Source organism: Rousettus aegyptiacus, unplaced genomic scaffold, assembly GCF_014176215.1.
Source record: "Rousettus aegyptiacus isolate mRouAeg1 unplaced genomic scaffold, mRouAeg1.p scaffold_m13_p_6, whole genome shotgun sequence".
Lineage (NCBI taxonomy): Eukaryota > Metazoa > Chordata > Mammalia > Chiroptera > Pteropodidae > Rousettus > Rousettus aegyptiacus.
In genome coordinates, this window is record NW_023416309.1 from 36,431,171 (window position 1) to 36,450,507 (window position 19,337).

At 40.4% G+C, this 19,337-nt stretch overlaps 1 protein-coding gene across 2 annotated transcripts in view; it reads right to left on the reverse strand.

Moving 5' to 3' along the window:
- The window catches only part of BLNK (B cell linker), a 71,176-nt gene extending 53,089 nt beyond the window's left edge, over positions 1 to 18,087 (reverse strand). For both annotated transcript variants that reach the window (XM_016164210.2, XM_016164209.2), the window contains exon 1: positions 17,800 to 18,087. In XM_016164210.2, the coding sequence (XP_016019696.2) occupies positions 17,800 to 17,846 (47 nt within the window). In that variant the 5' untranslated portion in view covers positions 17,847 to 18,087. The remainder of the gene's footprint in view (positions 1 to 17,799) is intronic.
- Between the last annotated feature and the right edge of the window lie 1,250 nt (positions 18,088 to 19,337).

Here is a 19,337-nt window from a genome sequence, read left to right on the forward strand (position 1 = left end):
GAATTGTACACCTGAAACTTACTGGATTTCCTTAATCAATGTCACATTATTATTTTTTAATAATAATAAAAAATAATGTGAGATTTTTTAATTTTCAAAATGTTGTCTATAATAGTGTTGCCACCTTAAATTTTCAATGAAAATAATGAATACCTGTAAAAAAATTTTTGAGAAAAAAATTTTTAAAAAAGGAAACCTGGGAATGGAGAGAAGGAGAGCGTGAAAGAGGTTGAAATGGATCGATTGAGAGGAAATTTAGTAATTTCAAATGGAGAGCAGAAGGTAACCGTGGCTGTAAGCTTACAGTAATTGAATGGTGTGTCTTTAGTCTAAGTTAATGCTTAACCAGGTCGAAAGGTAGAATAAACCAGAGTGAAGGATCCTATCAGAAGATCATCAAGAGTGGGACACAGGCAATGCAATAACAATCCAGGGACTGATTTGTATAAGTGACTTTGCTGTGGGTGTAGATAAACAGTTGTAAATTGTTGCAAAAGAGTTTGATGTAATTTTGTCATTTGTTCAACTTGGTATCTGATGCTTCTTCACAATTCCTACTTGCTTTTAGTATATTATTAAACATATAATTATAACATGGAAATGATAGTAAACGTTAAAGTGTTTCATAACCTATATTTGTATTTAATTTTTTTCTTCTCTTTCTTCATCTCATACACACAAACACTGTTACCCACTGGGTACTCAGTTACAGCTGCCAAACATGTTACCTGGTAAAATGCAGTGTCCCCCAAACCAAGAAGATGTGATGCTCTCTGCTCATTTGATCAATTATCCACACACTGTGTGATGCACAGCTTTGCTGCTTTCTAGTATCATCTACTCCGTTTTAGAATACTTTTTTTTTTTTTCCCACCATGTGCAATAACACAGGAATGTGCAACTGACTCTTCTGGGAGAGGTTGCTTTCAATTTAAACTTCAGTCGTTTTACTGTGATGAGAGTCATGTGGGGGTGAAAATAGGTAAGACATAAAACAGCTTCACTTTGATTAAAACAGCTTCACTTTGATTAATCCTTTCAGAGATGTTCTTCCGTGGTTGGGATAAGAATAATAGGATGACAATGTTCTAATTTTCTAAAATTGTGAAGAGACAACCATGTTTATGTAACAAAATAAAGAACAAAGCTTATTTAATGTATGTTTTAAAACAATATTAATACAGAATTTTTAAGCAGGATAGCATTTAGGCATTTTAAAATGATGAACAGACTATATAAGTAATTATAATTATTATTACTTATATAAACCAAATCAAATTTCATATTCTCTTCTTGGATATTGTTTTTAAAAAAATTTTTCAAGCTTTTGAATTAATGTCAACAAACTTAGTTATTTAACAACAGCGTGGATCTCAAGAAATTTAGGTTCCAGGATGTACTGAGAAAGGAAAAATCATCCTTTGAAAGTTACAAGCCCATTCTCTGCCTTCAAAGAAGTGGCTTAGTTTAGAACCTGATAGACCAGTAGTTCTCACTCTAAACTGTCCCGAATCACCTGGAGGGCCATTGCAATGCAGAGTTTCAATATATCCCCAGAGTTTCTGATTGGGCAGCTGTGTGGTGGGGCCAGAGAATTTGCATTCCTAAGTTTCCAGGTGGTGCAAGAGCCAGTGTGGTGCTTGTGGGGTATGTAAGCAGCTCAGGGACTCCTAGAACCCCGGGGGGAAGAAATCTGTAAGAGTGGGATGGGGTACTGTAATTCAAACAGCAAAAGATGACATGACCTTTTTTCTTTTCTTGTTTTCTGTTTTTTGGAGTCACAGGTAAGTAGTGGCTGGTGGCATAGGCTGTATTGTTTTGAATTTTATAACTTTATTTCTGATTAAAAATGTCAGGTATGCTGTGAAAAAACCAATCTGAAATGCTGCATACTGTATGATTCCAACTGGAATAGGGAAAAGGCGAAACTATAGAGCAAATAAAAAAGATTAGTGGTTGTCCGAAGTTTGGGAAGGGGGAGGGAAGGATGACGAAGGGAAATGGGATTTTTAGAGCAGTGAAACTATTGGTGTAGTGGTGGCTACATGTAAGAGATGTTCATTGTATCAAAATTTGGAAATAATACTTAAAATGCCATTCTTAACTCTAACCTCCACTATTAATATTTAATTGAATAGCCTTACAATTTTTACTATATATGTATAGACTTTACATGATTAAGATCATACTTGACATTTTGTTATCTGCATTTTCCACTTATAATGTGAATATTTTCATGAAAAAAAACCCTTAGGCTTTATCTTTTTTATTTTTTTGTCCCCAGTTTGAAAGGCTTTTTTTTTTTTTTTAGGTTAACAGTGGGAAGAATTTTTTAAAAATTTTCAGTTAATGTACAATACTGCGTTAGTTTCAGGTGTACAACATAGTGATTAGACATTTATATACCAAATGAGTCTAGTGCCTATGGGGCACCATACATTGTTATTACAATATTACAGCCACACTTTTCTTCCCCTGCAAACCGAAGAGCCTTTCACTAGCTGAAACTCTGATCCAGGTGGGCTTGAAAGAAAGTGGTGAAATATCAGGACCCTGTGATTGAGGGAAGGGAGAGAAGACCAGATCAGACTTGGGAAGACTAACTGCTGCTGAGATAAGGGCTAAATACCTTGCTTCTGGGAGCCTTGGATCTGGGGGTTAGGCCTGAAAGACAGGAATGAGCAGACAATCTCAGATTCCCTTCTGTGCTTTCAAATCCAGACCACTCTCTGAAATGATGTGAACGGTATGAAGACTACCTAACTTTAGTATCTGTAACGTAATGATAGTAATATATACCTTGCAGGGCTGGTGTGGAAATGACAGAAAATGAATGTAAAGTGCCTGTCTGTCCACACCAGCATTTTCAGTCAGGTTAATGTCTCTTTTAAGACCCTGGGGACTGGATTTGACCAGGAACAAAACTCAAGCCAGTGCTGCCTACTGGAGACATGAAAGGGGAGATTTCCTCCAAGCCAGAAAGTACTCCAGAATTGGGTTTGGTTGTGGTTTTATTGTTGTTGTTGTTGTTATTAGGTGGGGTTTTTGTTTTTTGTTTTTTTGTACTTTTTTTTTGGGGGGGGGGCAGGGTTGGTGAAGTGGGATGGGTGGTGGCTGGGAGAATTGGCTGAGAACACTCTCCAACCCCGCATGGCTGATTGGCACCAACCTGTGCGAATGGTCTGATGACCTCAGTTCTGCATAAAACTATGGATATTTATGTCCCCTGTTATGTGCTCTCTAACCTACATAATACCATTTACAAATACATGAATTATTTTGGGTGCACTAAATATTAGTACTAACAAATGCTTCCCTATAGTCATCTGTATCCAAGTGTAAGAAGAGAATGTTTTAATCAACACTAAGTTTAGTACAAGTAAAAACAATGTGCTTGCCAAAAAATAAAATTAAGTTAAAAAATAAAAAATTCAGATATTTGGGCCCCAAACCATACCAATGGTATAAAAATACCAGGTGGGGCCCAGTAATATGCATTTTAACAAACTTTCTGAGACTGGTGACTCTAAGAACCTTTCCTAAGAGACCAGGGCAGGTTTATGTCCTCAGCAAGGCTTCATTGCAATGAGCAGAAGATAAGACTTGCCAACTTCCAGAGCATCTTCCCATCTGTCCTTTATTACCGGAAATATCTTTAGTGGCAAATCTTACTTGTTTACACCATGATCAGATGCCAAAAGCTTACCAAGACACTATCCCCAGGAAAGGAATACACTAACAAACAAGAGCTTTTGTCAATGGTGTGATATCTGCTTTCAGCAAGGGAAAATAGCAGAAAGATTGTGGGTGCTGACCAACTTTTACCTTCACCTGTGCCCAGATCCATAAAAGTTGGGCACATAGATACTCTGTCTGCCTACCTTCTGTTCTTAGGCCTGGCATCAGACCAGAGATTCAGACCCCGGGGAGGGGGGGCGGGGCGAGAGAGAGAGAGAGAGAGAGAGAGAGAGAGAGAGAGAGAGAGAGAGAGAGAGAGAGAGAAGTCTTTTAACTACTTTGTGCTATGAGTAGATGTTTTTTTTAATGTAATGATCGCCACTAGGTCAGTTTATTCTTAGCTGACATAGTCCTTTTTCAAATGTTTAAGCGATCTTGCATTATGACTCCAGATTTCTCAAGATGCTGCTCATCATCATATAGTATATTTTATTTTTGTTATTAAATTTTAAATTTTAATACAAGGATATTTTATAAAATTTAAAACTTCTGATAAAAATAAAAGAAGAAAATGGAGCTAGTAATCCGGTATTCTCAGACCTTCAGGCTTGAGACGTCTGCGCTTTCTTTGACATTTTCTCTCTTTTTGACTCTTCTCCCCCACCTCTAGTTATGTCAGTTCATCTTTAAATGAATCTTATCTGTCTCTGTCCCCTCCTGTCCATTCCTTCGGCAATAGCCATTGTGATCTCACGGACAGTGGATTATCTTATCTCCCTACCTTCAGTCTCTACTCTTCCCTAAATATATTTTCTTATATCACCCCTTTCATCAGGTCACTCTGCTCATGAACAGTCTTTGATGTCTTCCTGTTCCTTGCAGGATAAAGTACAAACTCATTAGCTTGGTGTTGAAAGACCTTCGCAATCTGGACCCAACCAAACATTTTAGACGTAATTAACCCACACTTGTTACTATTCTATCCCTGGAGCCCAAGGCCCAGCTAAGTCATTCGTTCCCCCTTCCAGATCATTTCTTGGGCACAGGAAGGGAGTCCACTTAGTAGGGAAAGACACTGAAACGAGACTGCAGAGATTCTGCTCTAATCTCTGCTGCTTCCTGGCTATGCAGAGCTGAGCAATTCTCATCATCACTCCATGCTTCATTTCCTCCTATAAAATGAAAAGATTGGATTACATGGACACTCAGGTCTTTCGTAGCTCTAAATTCTATTTTTATATATCCTGAATTTATAGCACTTTAGGTAGTATGATTTATCAGTCATTTAATCTCTAAACTATTATTTGGTTTGAGTAACATATTTTGTACCTTATTTTCTTGGGTCCTAAACTGAAAGTAGTTTTGTTTTTCCAGTTTATGAAAGTCATAGAAGCTGATTTTAAAAATTCACATGATACAGATAGGTAACAAATGAAAACTACTCATAATTCTTTGCTGGAAACAGGGACAATCAGAGGGCTGGGAGGACCCTAAGAAGGGGGTGATTGATTTAAGGTTTTAATATAAAGAGACAGGGGAGCTGGAGCCTCATGGGGAAATAAAAATTCACAAGACAAATGAATGAGGAATAGCATCCAGGTAGTGGAACAGCGGCTGCAAAGGCTCAGAGGTGAAACTGTTTTGGATGTTGGTGGTCTAGTGGGAAGCTGAAAATGGCAAACATTTGGGGTATTGGAGTGAGGGGTATAGTCACAGATGAAGCTGGGCATGAGACAGGAGTCAAAGGCTATGTTAGTCCGGCTAAAGAAATGAAGTTTATAGGCCATGGAAGCCCTAAGAGACCTTTACTCAGGGGTGTGTCTTGATTAGTGGGGAAGGATTGAGGAGGGCCTGGGCCTGGGGACACTGCTGGCTGGGAGACCAGGATGAAGGCAACTCTTCTGGGCCTCAGCCAAGACCCACGCCAATGGGATATTAAAAGTACTGGGATGATGTTAGGAGTGTCCTTTGGAACCCTCAGGTGGGCGGGAGGAAGAAATGATGGCTGCAAGGCCAACAGCTCTCAAAGAGGACTTTGCTGAGACACAGTGCCGTTCCTGTCACATAGGGGCCTGAGGCAAAATAAGTCAGCAATATTGGTCCTGTCTCCATTTAAAATGTCAACAGTTTGTTCATCTGGGGTTTTTACTTTTTGCATTAATTTTGATTTTAAAATACTATATTAAATATTTTAAATCTTGATCTACTGATTTTGGGGGAGTGCCCCTTTAAAGTTTAATGTTTTTGTTTTGTACAAGATGTATAATTGTCTTATTTATTCCACCAATATTCAGGGAATGCACACCGAACAAGGCACATGCGGGACACAGAGCTAACCTCAATACAAATTTTGCCTTCCGGAAATGCAGAAAAGAGGTCCTTTCTGCCCACTTATGGCCTGACAAAAACCTTCTGACCTATGTGAATCCAGAGGACAGATATAGACGGAAATTGGGTGATTCATACAAAATAGCTTCCTTTTGGATAATTTTTGTCTCAAAGTTGAAGTCTCTGGCTACCAACCACCATTTTGAGACAGAATGCCACTTTTTAGTGACTAATCTGTTATTTGCATGCCGCAGAACTCATTCTATCACCAGCTTCCTTCTTCTACCCTTTCCATGGACTCTTCTAGTCCTAGACCAGCTTCCTCATGCCCCACTTCCTCTATCCTGGCCTTCCTGTGACATTATCGATGTTATATTCAGATTTGCAAATTCAGCAGCAGAAGGCTGAATTTTTCTAAAGAGTGGGTCTTTAGTGGAGCTGGCACAGAAGTTTTGACAGTCGCACCCTTCTATGGTGTGATAACCTGAGGCAGCCTCCTGGCTGAGTTAGCACTCCGAACCCCATTCACAGCTGCAGGTGCTGAGGCCCAGAGAGGCCATGATGCTTGTCTCAGACCACACAGCTTTGAAATCCTGACTCTTAATTTTGCCTGTCATTAAGGTAGTGCGACAGACTTAAAGAATATCCTGGGTGAACCTCCTCTTGTAAGGGAGGAAATTACATTCCAGGGAAATTTTGCTACTGCCCTAAGCTCTTTCCATCATAACCTGTTTTTCTCCTTTTCCACACATGATCCGAGACTCTGGCCAGAGAATCCACTTTTCCACAATAGGGATTTTGTTTTCCATCTTCTTATGCCATAGCCCAGAGCCACAGTTTCAGTTTAAGCCCAAAAAGCCACGCCAGTGGTCAGACTCAGATAATCAATGGCAACAACAGCGAATGCCGGCATCCGAGTGCGGATTATGTGCCAGGTACTTTGCAGGCATTCTCTCATTTAACCCTCACGACTCTATGATATAATTCCTATTATTATCCCCATTTTTAAAATGGTGATTAAAAAATATCTAACATTAAATTTACCACCTTAGCTATTTTTAAGAGTACAGTTCAATAGAGTATTCACATACACATTGTATATTCACATTGTTGTGATTATCCCAATTTTCTAGATTAGAAAATTTTGCTCAGGGAAATTAAATACTTTGCCCCAAGTCCACACACCTAGAAAATGACAGAGATGGGATTTGAAATTGGGCCATCTGACTCCAGAACCCAGGCTCTCGGTCACCCCTAGGTGATACCCGCTAACTTGTTTCAGCCTGGCCCCTCACCAGGGTAGGTGACCAGCTCTACCAAGTGCCTTTTGGGCATTTTCTTTTCTGTCCCTGGAGAAGGCAACCAGTCCCTCTACCAGCCAACTAGTTTTGACTAGGGTCCCATGGCATCCCACAACTGCTCTATTATTGGTCCCCAATGCCAGACTTACTGTTAGAGGGATGTTTGGGCTCTTAAAGGCCTGCTGTAGACTTTCAGGAGGGGGAAAGAAAAATAGAGGAAGGAACAGATGGCAGGAAGAGGAGGAAAGAGAGAGGGTGGTGCTGGTGGGAGGGAATACGGCGGGGGCCTCTCTAAGGTCAAGAACATGCTCAGAAGTAGTGACTGAACTCATCTGGAAGGAGGCCTGAGCACCACATCCTCATGTGTCCTTTCTTAACATACTAGCCAGAAAGACGACCTAGGAGTCTTGGAGTAGAGGGAACGCATGTACTTTACACATGAGCATCTCACAGCGTGGTTTGTCTTCTTACTAACCAACTGTTAACCAGAAAAAGTAATTTGCAAGTTTCTCCAGACATTCTACTATTTCTTTCTTTCTCTCCCCTGTCCCCCCGCCCCCCGCCCCTCTACTGAGGTCTGCAAGTATTTTGTGGTAGTCTGAACTGCTGATCTGGGTTATAAGCAGACAGAAATTGGGCTGACTTGGCACAACCAGGGGTACGGATGATCCTACTAAAACCCTGAGTCCTTTAAAAAAAACATCCTGACACACTTTATCCTATCAGAGTCAGTTAGGCACGGGATACGCCCTCCTGAGACTGATGAGATGACAAGGAAGCTGTGTTACATTAGCTTTAAAAAGTTCTTAGAAGATTTGCCACTTGACGTGACAACAGAAATTGTCATGGCTCTCCCCATCTCTGATTTTAGGGGCAGGAGCCCTTGGGGACTAAAAGGCCGCAGCACCTCCCTTCCTCTTTGCACTGAGAAAACCTTTCTGGTTCCTGCTCTCACCCACCCACATAGCAAGGAGGGGTTGGGGGGAAGGGAGAATATTACGTGTGAAACCGACGATTCCCAAATTTGTAAAACCAAATGACAAATAATCCTAATCATGTTTTAGAAAATTCCGAAAGTGTAATTCTAACTACTTCTAGAAGAGGAACGTGTTTTAAGAATTTGAGCATGTTCTGTTAAAAATTGACCTTAAAGGGAGAAAATGAGTCTTAGCTGTGTCTACATGGTATACCATAATGCTGCCACCCACTTGCCTGGGCATCCATTTGCACAGCTGAAATATTTTCAGGAAGTAAAGAGTGGTTTTGAGGAATGGTGTTTTCCATATACTGAAAAAAAAAAAATTTTGACTCAGTTAAGCTCATTTCACTGGGCTCTGAGTAAAAGGGTATTGGCGAGTACCATGTGTAGGGACTGAAGTGGAGGGAAACATTGTAATTTTAAAAAACCATCCGGAAATGTTTATCAATAGTACATTTTTAAAAACTTCGAAAAAATATCCAATTGGTCAAACAAAAATATGACCACAGGCCCCTAAAATACGCTGTTTTATGGCAAGTATGGAAAATAACTTCATTGTCAAATTTTTTTATTGTGGTAAAATACACATAATTTCACCCATTTTGAAAAGTACAATTCCGTGGCATTTAGTAAAGTCACGGTGCTGTGCAATCACCCCCACTATCTGGCTGCAGAACATTTTCATCATCCTCAGAGGAAGCCTCATACCCATAAAGCAGTCATTAGCAACTTTGAAGCAGATTTTTAAAAATTGCCTTTTGAGGTATTTACATGCATAGCTTTGTTTTAATCAAGCACTGTTGTCAGCATTCATCAGCTATATTAGGCCCAATCATTGAGGATTGGTTTGGCAACTGTAATGATCTTTGAATGTAGGAATGATATGAAATCAAAAGTCTTTCCACTATAAAAAGAAGACTTTGACCCTGAACAGGTTATAGAGACCATTTAAAAGGCACAACAGTCACTTACATATGTAGAAGGTCCAGTTTTCCAGTGATTTAGTATTACATTTTCCATTTTCCTTTTTGGAAGTGTATTTCTTGTGTTTGTATTTAATTCTCTGGTAATTATTTGCACTAAAATCAAATTGCTATTTCTTTCCTGTCCAGTATCGAACATAGACATTACTATGGTGTATGTGCTTAAAAGATTATTCTTCCTCCTGCAGTTTTTTGCACTTTGGACCAAATAAAGTTATAAAGTAAACAACAATGAAAAAGAAATTGAAAGGGGAGAAAACATTTCCTTGTTTCTCTAAGCTCACCTCTGTAATCTTCTAGCCCAAGTACCCTTAGCCATACCCTCCCCCTGGGAATTCCTTTACCTAGGTGTGGCCTCCCTCCCCTGACTTTTCCCTTTTTCTTATCACTATTTCCCCAAACAATTTTCCATTCTTTCAGCTAACAACTGTTGATCGAGCCACCTCTGTGTGTGGGAGATAGAAGAGCACAGCTCTCTGCCTCCTCAGTGTTAGTGACAGATAATGACTTAATGTCTGAACCGATTACACTTAGTGGTGTTTAATTTTGAACCAAGACTGGAAGACACTGCCCTATCCCACATGGGTGCCTCTCTAATGACACAGTTTGGGGCATCAGGAAAGCCCAGGCCTGGTAGGTTTTTTGGGGAGGCGACATTCACTGAGCCCTTACTCTCTGTTCAGTGTAGTTACTATTACAACACCCCTATCATGGTACATATTAGTATTCCCATTTTCCAGATGATAAAGCTGAGGTTAAAAAAGATTAAGTGAACTTCTCAAAGACCATGAGCTAGTAAGTGCAGAGCAAGTATTCAAAACTAGATCTGCCTGATTCCAAAGTTCATATTTTCCCCAGTGGAGCAAAAATACCTTTCTGAGCACTTCTTAAATTATACCACATTGATCCTTTATGCGCAGTCTACACTTAAGACCGACTCTGCTCTTTATAATTATAACTCACTCTTGGATTACATGAACTATTGTGGGAGCATACTTCGAAAAACATGAGTCTGATATCAGACATGCCTGAGTCAGCATGGAATTTAGTTGTGAGCCGGAAAACATGTACTATCCTGAAATACTGACAGTGTGAGTCTTTAGGACTTCACTGGGGTTTCTGACTAGTAAATTAGTTACCTTTTAGTTCAAAAAAAAAATGTCTAGGAAAAATTTAGAACACAGACTAAGCTGGAATGCTTTATTGGCTAATAAATGACACAGAAAAAAAAGAGGGTGTGGCCTACTCTTCTTGGCAGGCAAACATTGAGGTATAGTTCTAGAACAGGCTCTGAGTGTGAGTTTGAACAGTTAACTTTACCTCTCTGGGGCTTGGCTTTCCTGGGAAATAAAGGGGCTGAAGAGATGGCTTCTCAGGTCCCTGCCAGGTAAATCTCTATGATCTGGGTGGGGACATTGCTGTCCATGTCCCTCTACATTGCAGGGGAAGCAGGCTCAGCCTTGTGGCTCCTAGAACCTGTGGCTACACTGGCTACAGGATTTCTGGGGCTCACTATACAATGAAAATGTCGGGCCCCTTGTTGAAAATAATTCAGAATTCCAAGACTGCAATAGCAGAGCATTAAACTAAGCTTAAGGCTTTCGGAGCCTGGGGCCCTGTGTGATGAGTTCATGACCACATTCCCGGGAAGCTCAGTGGCCTCTGCTGCATGCTCCCTACACTGTGGGAAGGGATGAAATCTGGAGTAGGTCTGGGGCCCCAGCTAGCTTGCAAGGAGGCAAGGATGCCCCTGGGATAATGAGTTCCTTTCTCAGGAAACCAGCCAGCAGAGAAGCGTGACTCATCAAGGAGACACAATACATTCCTTAAGCCGGCTTCCTTGCCTTTCTTTTAGAAACAGCCATACTGGACTGAAGGAAAAGGGCATGTTTGGCAGCCTAGACCATAATGCTATAAAAAAGTTATAAAAACATCCAAGGAAAAAATAAGTCTGCAGATATAGCTGCTGATGAATCTCCTTTCAGAAGGGAGGTGAGGAGGGACAGGTAGGAGAAGGTGGGCCAGACCAGGAAGAGCAGGGGCCTGCAGGAGGAGCTCTTAGGGAGCAGACAATCCTCAGCTGTCTGACTAAGTGGACTTAAAAGGTTTTCTTGGCCAGGCCATTTCTATAGTTGGTGAGAGCACTGCAGCCCCTTTAGCTCGAAGACAGAATCTGGGATCACGCATGAGCCTCGAGCATCTGACATTTGGACAGCAGCCCCATGCCAGGCTGGATCCTTTCGCTGTTCCCAGCAACTTAAAAATAATCAAGCAAACTGTTTCTCGACATCTGGATAATATCAATGACAATTTAAAAGTCATGGATGGGGTTGGGGTAGGGTGGAGGGAGACATTGTATCGCTTTATAATAGTGCTGGAATAAACATTTAAAAAAAAGTTGCACCCTCAAAATCCATCCATCACTTTCATAAAATATACATCGGTGGTCACAGGGAGACCGGGCAAGAGAGGAGGAACACTGCCGCAGGAACTATCCCAGATGACGGAGCAGTTATTCCAAACCCGCGCCTCACAGGCACAGCTGCACAATCTTCATATGGACAGATGTGAAAGGATGGACAAACAAATACATACCATCTCCCCTCCACCCTTCGATTTGTCTTTTATCAGGCAGCGTCGCGCCCACGGACCTTGGGGCAACACATGCTTCTCCAGGACGAATGGCACGTCCACCTCTGTCCAGAATTTGGTCATTGGGTCAGATCCATAAGCCCTTGGACTTCTTAACAGCTATGTTACCACTTAATTTGCTTTTTATCCCAACTCTAAGGGTTTCCACTCAAGGTTGGCCCTGTCTACTCACAGAAGTAGAAAAAGAGACTATTTCAAGATCATCTTATATCTGGAAATCTTTTTCTGCTCTCATTTCTCTACCTAGGAGAGAACAACATATACCTCAATGGTGCATGCGTTTCACAGAATCTAGTTTTGTTGAATACTGAACATTTTTTTTAAAAAGCAACTCATCGAAATGTATGACCAAGCACCTCTAGCCCTTCCCTTTGGCAGTCTCTTACCCAAAACATCCCAGAGGACTGTCAGTCCAGTGAGTAGAGGCCATGTCAGTTGCAAAGATATATGTTACATATACTAAACTTTAAATACATGCAGTCACTATAAAACTATACAAATGAATATGTGCTTTTTGTCTGAGTCAGAGTTTCTCAACAGTAGCACTATTGACATTTTGGGCCAGATAATTCTTTGCTGTGAGGACTGCTCTGTGCAACATAGGATGTTTAGCAGCATCCCTAGTGTACTACTAGGTAGGTGCCAGAAGCATCCTCATCCCCAGCTGTGACAACCAAATGTCCCTTGGTGGGCAAACTTGTTCTTAATGAAGAAACAGTGATCTAAATGATGTAGCTATGTCTTAGAGGATGTCAAAGGAAGGATGCTTCTGGGCATTTATTAAAAAGCCAGAGAAAGCCATCTGGTGTTTCAATTTCCCTATAACAAGCTGTCATTTAATGTCTCCTTTTTCTCAATCATATTCTTTAACAAGCCTAGATTTCTTGATGTCATTGCATAAGGGCAATAGTAACATCCTCTTTGAAAATGAACTAAATTAGTAAGTGCTAAACAGAACAGAAAAGGTTAGTCTTCTGTGGGGGAAAACCTAGTGGTTGTTTGTAAATGAATGCCTGAAGTATTTGGTACCAGCCCAATCCAGTGATGTAGGAGGCAGGGCTGGAATGTAATTGTGCTTCAGTTCTTGAAACCTAATTAATTATATCAAAGCCCATATAGAGACTTGTTGTGTGAAGAGAAAGGAGTTGTTCAGACATGGCACACAGGCAATCATTAGATCTAGGAGAGAGTATGCCTTGGATATGTGGACTCTGATTTAGGGTTTTGCTGGTATAGCCATGCCCAGAGTGGGTGAGAAAGAGTGCCTTGAGGTTTTTTTTAGCTGATGATCCTGAAATCCACACATACTAAGCCAGTTTCCAATGATGTAGCTCCATGTAGCTTGTCCACAAGAAGAAAGAAGCTTTGTCTGAGTATTCCATCCATTGGTGTGACATAAGATGGCTCAGTTGAGTGGATTCTCAGATGACATAATGCAGGTAGGCAGTGTGAAGAGAATGGGAAAGCATTCTTCCTGGGAAGTCTATCTTATTTCTACAATTAGATGTTGTGCCTCCTTTTTGCCCTCCCACATGAGTACTGGCCTCTGACCTTAGCTTATAAAGAATGAGAAGAGAATTGCCCCCAGACACATGTGTATTCAAAAGTTGCCCCATTGACTGCAAGTGCCTTGACAGCTTCCTGCTCTGGTTGCCACTCCAGTTAAAGGGGGTTGGATCTATTACCATGAGTTGGAAGAGAGGCAGCAAATGGTCACTCACGATGGGTAGGTTGAAGTACCAGTCTTTGTGTTTATTTTTTGCTTACTTGTAATTATGAGCATGTGACAAATATCATTCTGGGCACTTCAGCCCATGTTATCTTGGTCTTCACAAGTCTGTGAGGAAGGCATCTCTAGTTTTATTTGACAGTTGAAGGAACTGAGGCTTAGAGAAGTTGAGTGACTTCCTCAGGACCCATATCTAGTAACTGGCCTTTTGGGCTCCAAACGTATTATCCTTCTAAATACATCATATCTTTCTTCTAGATAATCTCATCTGGATGTTGTCTAGATGCATTCTCTGACCCCAGTGTTCAGAGATAGGCAGCTTTCAAAGCAATAAGAAAAGGGTTTAAAAATATTTTAAAAACTGTTTGTCTCAAATAAGTTAATAATTAAATCAGGAGATATTTCCTGAGGGTCATGGAATAAAATAATAGCTTTAGAGGATGTAACATATGTCAAGCATGGTCTCCACAGTATCAGAACTGAGAGGAACTTTGGGGGTTATCTGGTCCAAACTGCTCATTTTGTAGATGGGGGACACAGTAGAGGCGAGAACCAACTGAGGATGTGGTAGAAAAGGAAAGAAAAGGGCATATATGGAAGCATCATAAAAGATGTCATTTTAATGTCAGTTGAAGACTCTAAGATTTGAGAAGTCATATCCCAGAGTCTGTTAAATAAGACCCCAATGTGAGAGTGCTAGCAGTGAGATTCAGACATCCATGCCAGAACTCTGTTTTCCTCAATAGTTTTATTAGCCACTTAGACAAAGGCAGAGAAGGGATTTTTTTTTTTTACGTTTACAGTACATACAAAGCTAAATGGCACAGATGTCAGAATCAACAAGTAAAACAGCCAAAATAATTGGAAAGAACTGAAACTAACATGAAATTTATCAAGGATCGATGTAAGACCTATGTTTATGTTCAGAAAATCAATTGTGCACCTACGATTTAATAAGAATAACAATATTGATATTAATAACTACCATTTTTTAATTCAATGATTATTATGTACCAGGATCACTGTGTCAACACTTCACAGAATAATTTATTTGATCCTTACAACGGCCCTATGAGATTGGTATTGTTATTATCTTTGTTTTATCAGCTAAAGAAACTGGGACCAGGGAGATTAAGTAAACTTTCCTAGCATTACACATATATTAGTTTTACCTAAAAATACCATACTCTTTAATGAATAAGATAAGGATTAGAGAGACTAGGCTTAATCACACTCATGTTAAAGATCCTTTGCATTTGTAAAACTAAGTGAGTGTGTGTTTGTGGGTGCTACACAAGCATAGATAACAAATAAATTGTGAGATTGTTAAAAATATAAAAATATAAAAAAATCCAACTAGTTTCACTAACTTGAAAGGAATATAGTCAATATGATTCAGGATTGTAAATTTTGAAATATTTACTTAGAAGTATAAAATTTTTATGATCATAAGACTATTTACCATGGAAGGATTGAGAATCCAGGTTTTAGCTGGGTTTCTGATGCTATTATTATCTTATAAAATCCAGGGACAATCATGGCTAAGAATCAACTAAAATCTTGCGAGTTTATGGATCCCCACTAATGGAGAAACCTACTTTAGGTAGTGCCTCAATCGGAGTAAAAAGCAAGAATTCGTACCCACTTATTTCTGTGGTCACATGTGACTTAGCCACTTTGCTTTGTCAGTTTTTCCACAGCAGAAACTCTCAGGGTGAATTCTTATCTCCAACTGTGTCCATTTGAGAACCTTGTTTTTCTCCTTCATTTTGAGATCAATTGTTTCCCTCCAACCTGCCTGCCCTGCTTTCTTTGGTCGATTCTGCTTTTTCTCCACTCCCGGTCGCTCCTGCTATTTGGTTTCTTTTCAGCCGCTAGATCATCCCTAGGGTCACCCCTTTAAGCCCCCTTGATGGACACTCATTATCACTCTATTTTTGTGGCTAACAATTTAAGCAAATTCTCATATAAACTTTGATAAACCTAAGGGTATAAACACATCTCTTCACTTATATTGTCATCTAGAGCCAAATAACTGCACAGTTAGGCAACCTTTTGAATTGATGTTACCCAGTCAGAACAGAGGATATAAACCACTATCCCATCTAATTACAGAAAAGATTTAAGATGGTGCTTCAAATCCATTGTGTTTACAATTCTGTTTCTTTGAAAAGTTCCACGTTGACAGGCCAATTCTGTAAAGATGACTGAGTAACCAAGCAGTGGAAAAAAAGGCAGATGAGCAGAGTGTATAATTATCCACAATATAATTTTGGTTTTCTACTCTATAATCTATGGTTGTGTATTGCTTATCAACTGCTCTGTGATCAAGTTGGACTTTGTCCCAGAGGGAGGGATCATAAAATGATTTAGGTTCTATTGCTTTTCTTTATTTAAATTCCCATCTGGATTTGCTGAGAGAGATTCTAAGGCTTAGCATAGCTCCAGGTTATGGACTATATCTGAAGAGGACATTTAAAAACCTTTCTGATCATTTGAGAGAAGCCCTAATATCTATTTCTCGTTGGTTTCTTTGGCACTTTTTTCCTATCTCTCCTTCCCTTTCTCGTCTCACTGCTGCACCTCAAGTCCAGGCCTACAATGCTAGATTTGGGGTAACTTAACTGCCACCTACCTATTGAGTATCCCTGCCTCTGATCCAGTTCTCCTGCCCCTTCAGTCCATTATTCTAACCTCCCATAAGCTTACTGGTATGACATCTCTAACAGTGTAAATCATTCTCCAACTCTCTGTGGTTAGAGCTCTCACTGTCTTTGTAATCTGGCTCCACCCTATGTACCCAATCTTATCAGGACTATCTGGTCCCACCTGCTCGACACTATAGTCTCTGTTGGACTGAAAACTCTCCTCAATATCCAGCTCCAGGTATCAGCCTCTGTATTTCCTTCCTTCCAGCACATAATGTTCTTCCTCCAATTTTCCAGCTACATCTTTTTCTTACCTTCTTCTCAAAGCCTAGCTCTTGAAGCATCTTCTCCATGAAAACTTCTCTAATTACTCCAACTCCTTTCTTACCTTCCTTTAGTTACTTACTAGTTTCATTGTTTTACCTACCCACTCCTGCGAGGGTGTACCAACTTGGGACCAAGAAATAGACTATGATATCTTCTTGTCCCCTGTCAGTGCAGATCACTCGGCAGCACTCAACAACATGCCCTCAAAATGGCTGACTGCGGCTGATGCTGCCTACTGATTCCAGGTCAGCTGTTCATTTCAAACTACCATTTAACAGCACCAACCACATATGAGACCCATATTCTAATTGTGAAGGGCTCACCCTCTGCTAATTCCAGACTAATTTCTCTTACATTTTTTCTCAAAACCTCTAATTCTCTAGTGCCTTAATATTTGTGATAACTTGCTACATGTGTCACATCATCCATGAAAAATTAAAGCTCAAACGGTAGTTGGAATATAAAATAGTCATTGAACATTTAAAAGTTCCAATGTCCAAAAACCATAGTGCCATTATAATGAGACAAAAAGAAGGCTTTCAAAATCAAAATTTGGGAAGTCATCTTTTCCACAGATCAGAGAAGTTTCTTGATTTTTGCCGCTGGGGTCATTTCAGGTTTATTCTTTCTAAGTGGATTTTTATAGATAATTGTTACACTGACATGAGGACATGGAAAAAAACAGATCTAATCTCTCCCAAACACTTATGATATAGATGCACAAAATAAATAAGAACAGTAAAACTATAATGAATACAAATGATTACAACAATCCTTAACATTACATAGCAATCCACAATGAAATGGTCAAGGACTCAGATTAGGCAAACCCTTAGAAAAATGTGTTGTATTTAGACTCCGAAAGCTGATCTTGGGTAAAATCTAAGCCCTTGGCTTTTCTTTTTCATTGTCGCTCCAGAGCTTCACACTTTATCATTGGAAAAGCAAGCTAGAAGAAGCTCACTGGTTCCTACACATTTCTTTAAAAATGCTGCCCACTTCCCTATAGCAGTTGCCACTCATTCCCTTAGAATTAGCAAAGTATTCCAGGGTTTCAGTATTTCTGTAAAATCATTGGGAAAAAAGGAGAAGAAGAAGAAGGAGAAGGAGAAGGAGAAGGAGAAGGAGAAGGAGAAGGAGAAGGAGAAAGAATATTGGTTGGGGAAAATCTTACCTCAACTTCTGACTGGCAGGGACAGTTATTTTATTAAGCTTGTCCATCCTTTTAGGTAATGATAAGAGCTGCAAATGACCATCCAGTGGTAACGTCAGCAGTCCTTGGCCCTCCTAGGAAGTAGCATAGTAAGGCTTTGATCTCAAGGGTCCCAATTACTTGAGTCTGATTTCCGAGAGTGCAAGCTGCTGGCAAACACCCTTGCCAGCAAGGAGAAGTAAAACTTGCTTGAGCACATAGTCAAGTTTCATGTTTCTATATAATCATGTGATCTGGGTAACCAGCCAGCTTGGCTGATTACTCCACATTGTGTAAACTTTAATAGCGAAACCTATTGGACATGCAAATTTCTTTCCAGCTGCTTTCTTTTATAACCGGACTTGTAACCAGGCCAGGGCAAGCTTTGGCTGGTCTCTACTTCCTGTTATCTCGTACACGCATAGCCCTGTTTTCAGCAGGTGTCTGCTGTCCGCAGTAGCTTCCTGGGCTCAAGGAAAAGCAGAATAGAATTCCATATGAAGATTTCTTTGGAACTTTATGCTCATTTGCATAAAGTTATGGATAAAGTTTTCCACTTGAGGAACCATGGGATGAAAATGGCATTTTTATATTGTTCTGCTCATCCTGCTCATCCTTTTCATCCCTCCCCACCGAATGTTTTTAAATAAATATCAGGTGGCAACGACACAGCAGTAACAGTCTACTCAGAGAATTAGAGTTGCTTTTTCCTGAAGATCTTTCTAAAATGGATGGACAATTCTCTAGGCAAGGAAGAGAGAGATGGGTGATCTGGAAAAGGGGAGAGGATTACCATCATGAGATGTGTGTTCTCCTCATCAGGTCCAAAGAGTGAGGAATTATGCTGAGAACCGGATGCTTTCAAACAAAACCAGGATGTACCCAAACGTCAGCTGAGAACACATCTATCTCCCAACTTGCAATTTTGACACCAGGCTATTAGGAAGTCCCTCAAAAATCAGGATGCCACTCTTCTTACGGCCTTTGTCCCCTCCTTGCCCTCACCCATGGCTCATTTTCATCCCTTCACTAGACCCAGTGGCATGCACACCTGGGAGCACTAAGAGTATCCCAAGCACAGCAGGTGGGACGAGGAGCAGGGAGAAGGAAAGCACACCTTCGAGGGGCTGACCCATCTAGAGAGGTCCGCTTCCCTCCAGCAAGACTTGATTGTTCCTTTGACCTATTCTGAAAACTTCTGATTTATCTGTCATTTAGAGAGCAGACAGCAGTTTAGGGTCAGGGAAGAAGGAAATAAGAGAGACTGTTCCATTTATACCTGAGCATACTTCCCTGTAGCCAGCAGAAACGCCCTGCTCACCTTTGTGAAGTAGGTGCACATTTCCCACATTTATCCAGCTGATCAGTTGATTCCAGAGTCTGAAAAAAATAAAATAAAAAGAACGACATGGAGAGCTCACAGGTACCTCTCCTGTTACAGACCCAAGGTCTGGCTGAAGATAGAAGGGGAAGAGAGCGAAGAGACAAAGAAGAGCTAAAGGAGAAGGAGGGAGGGAGGA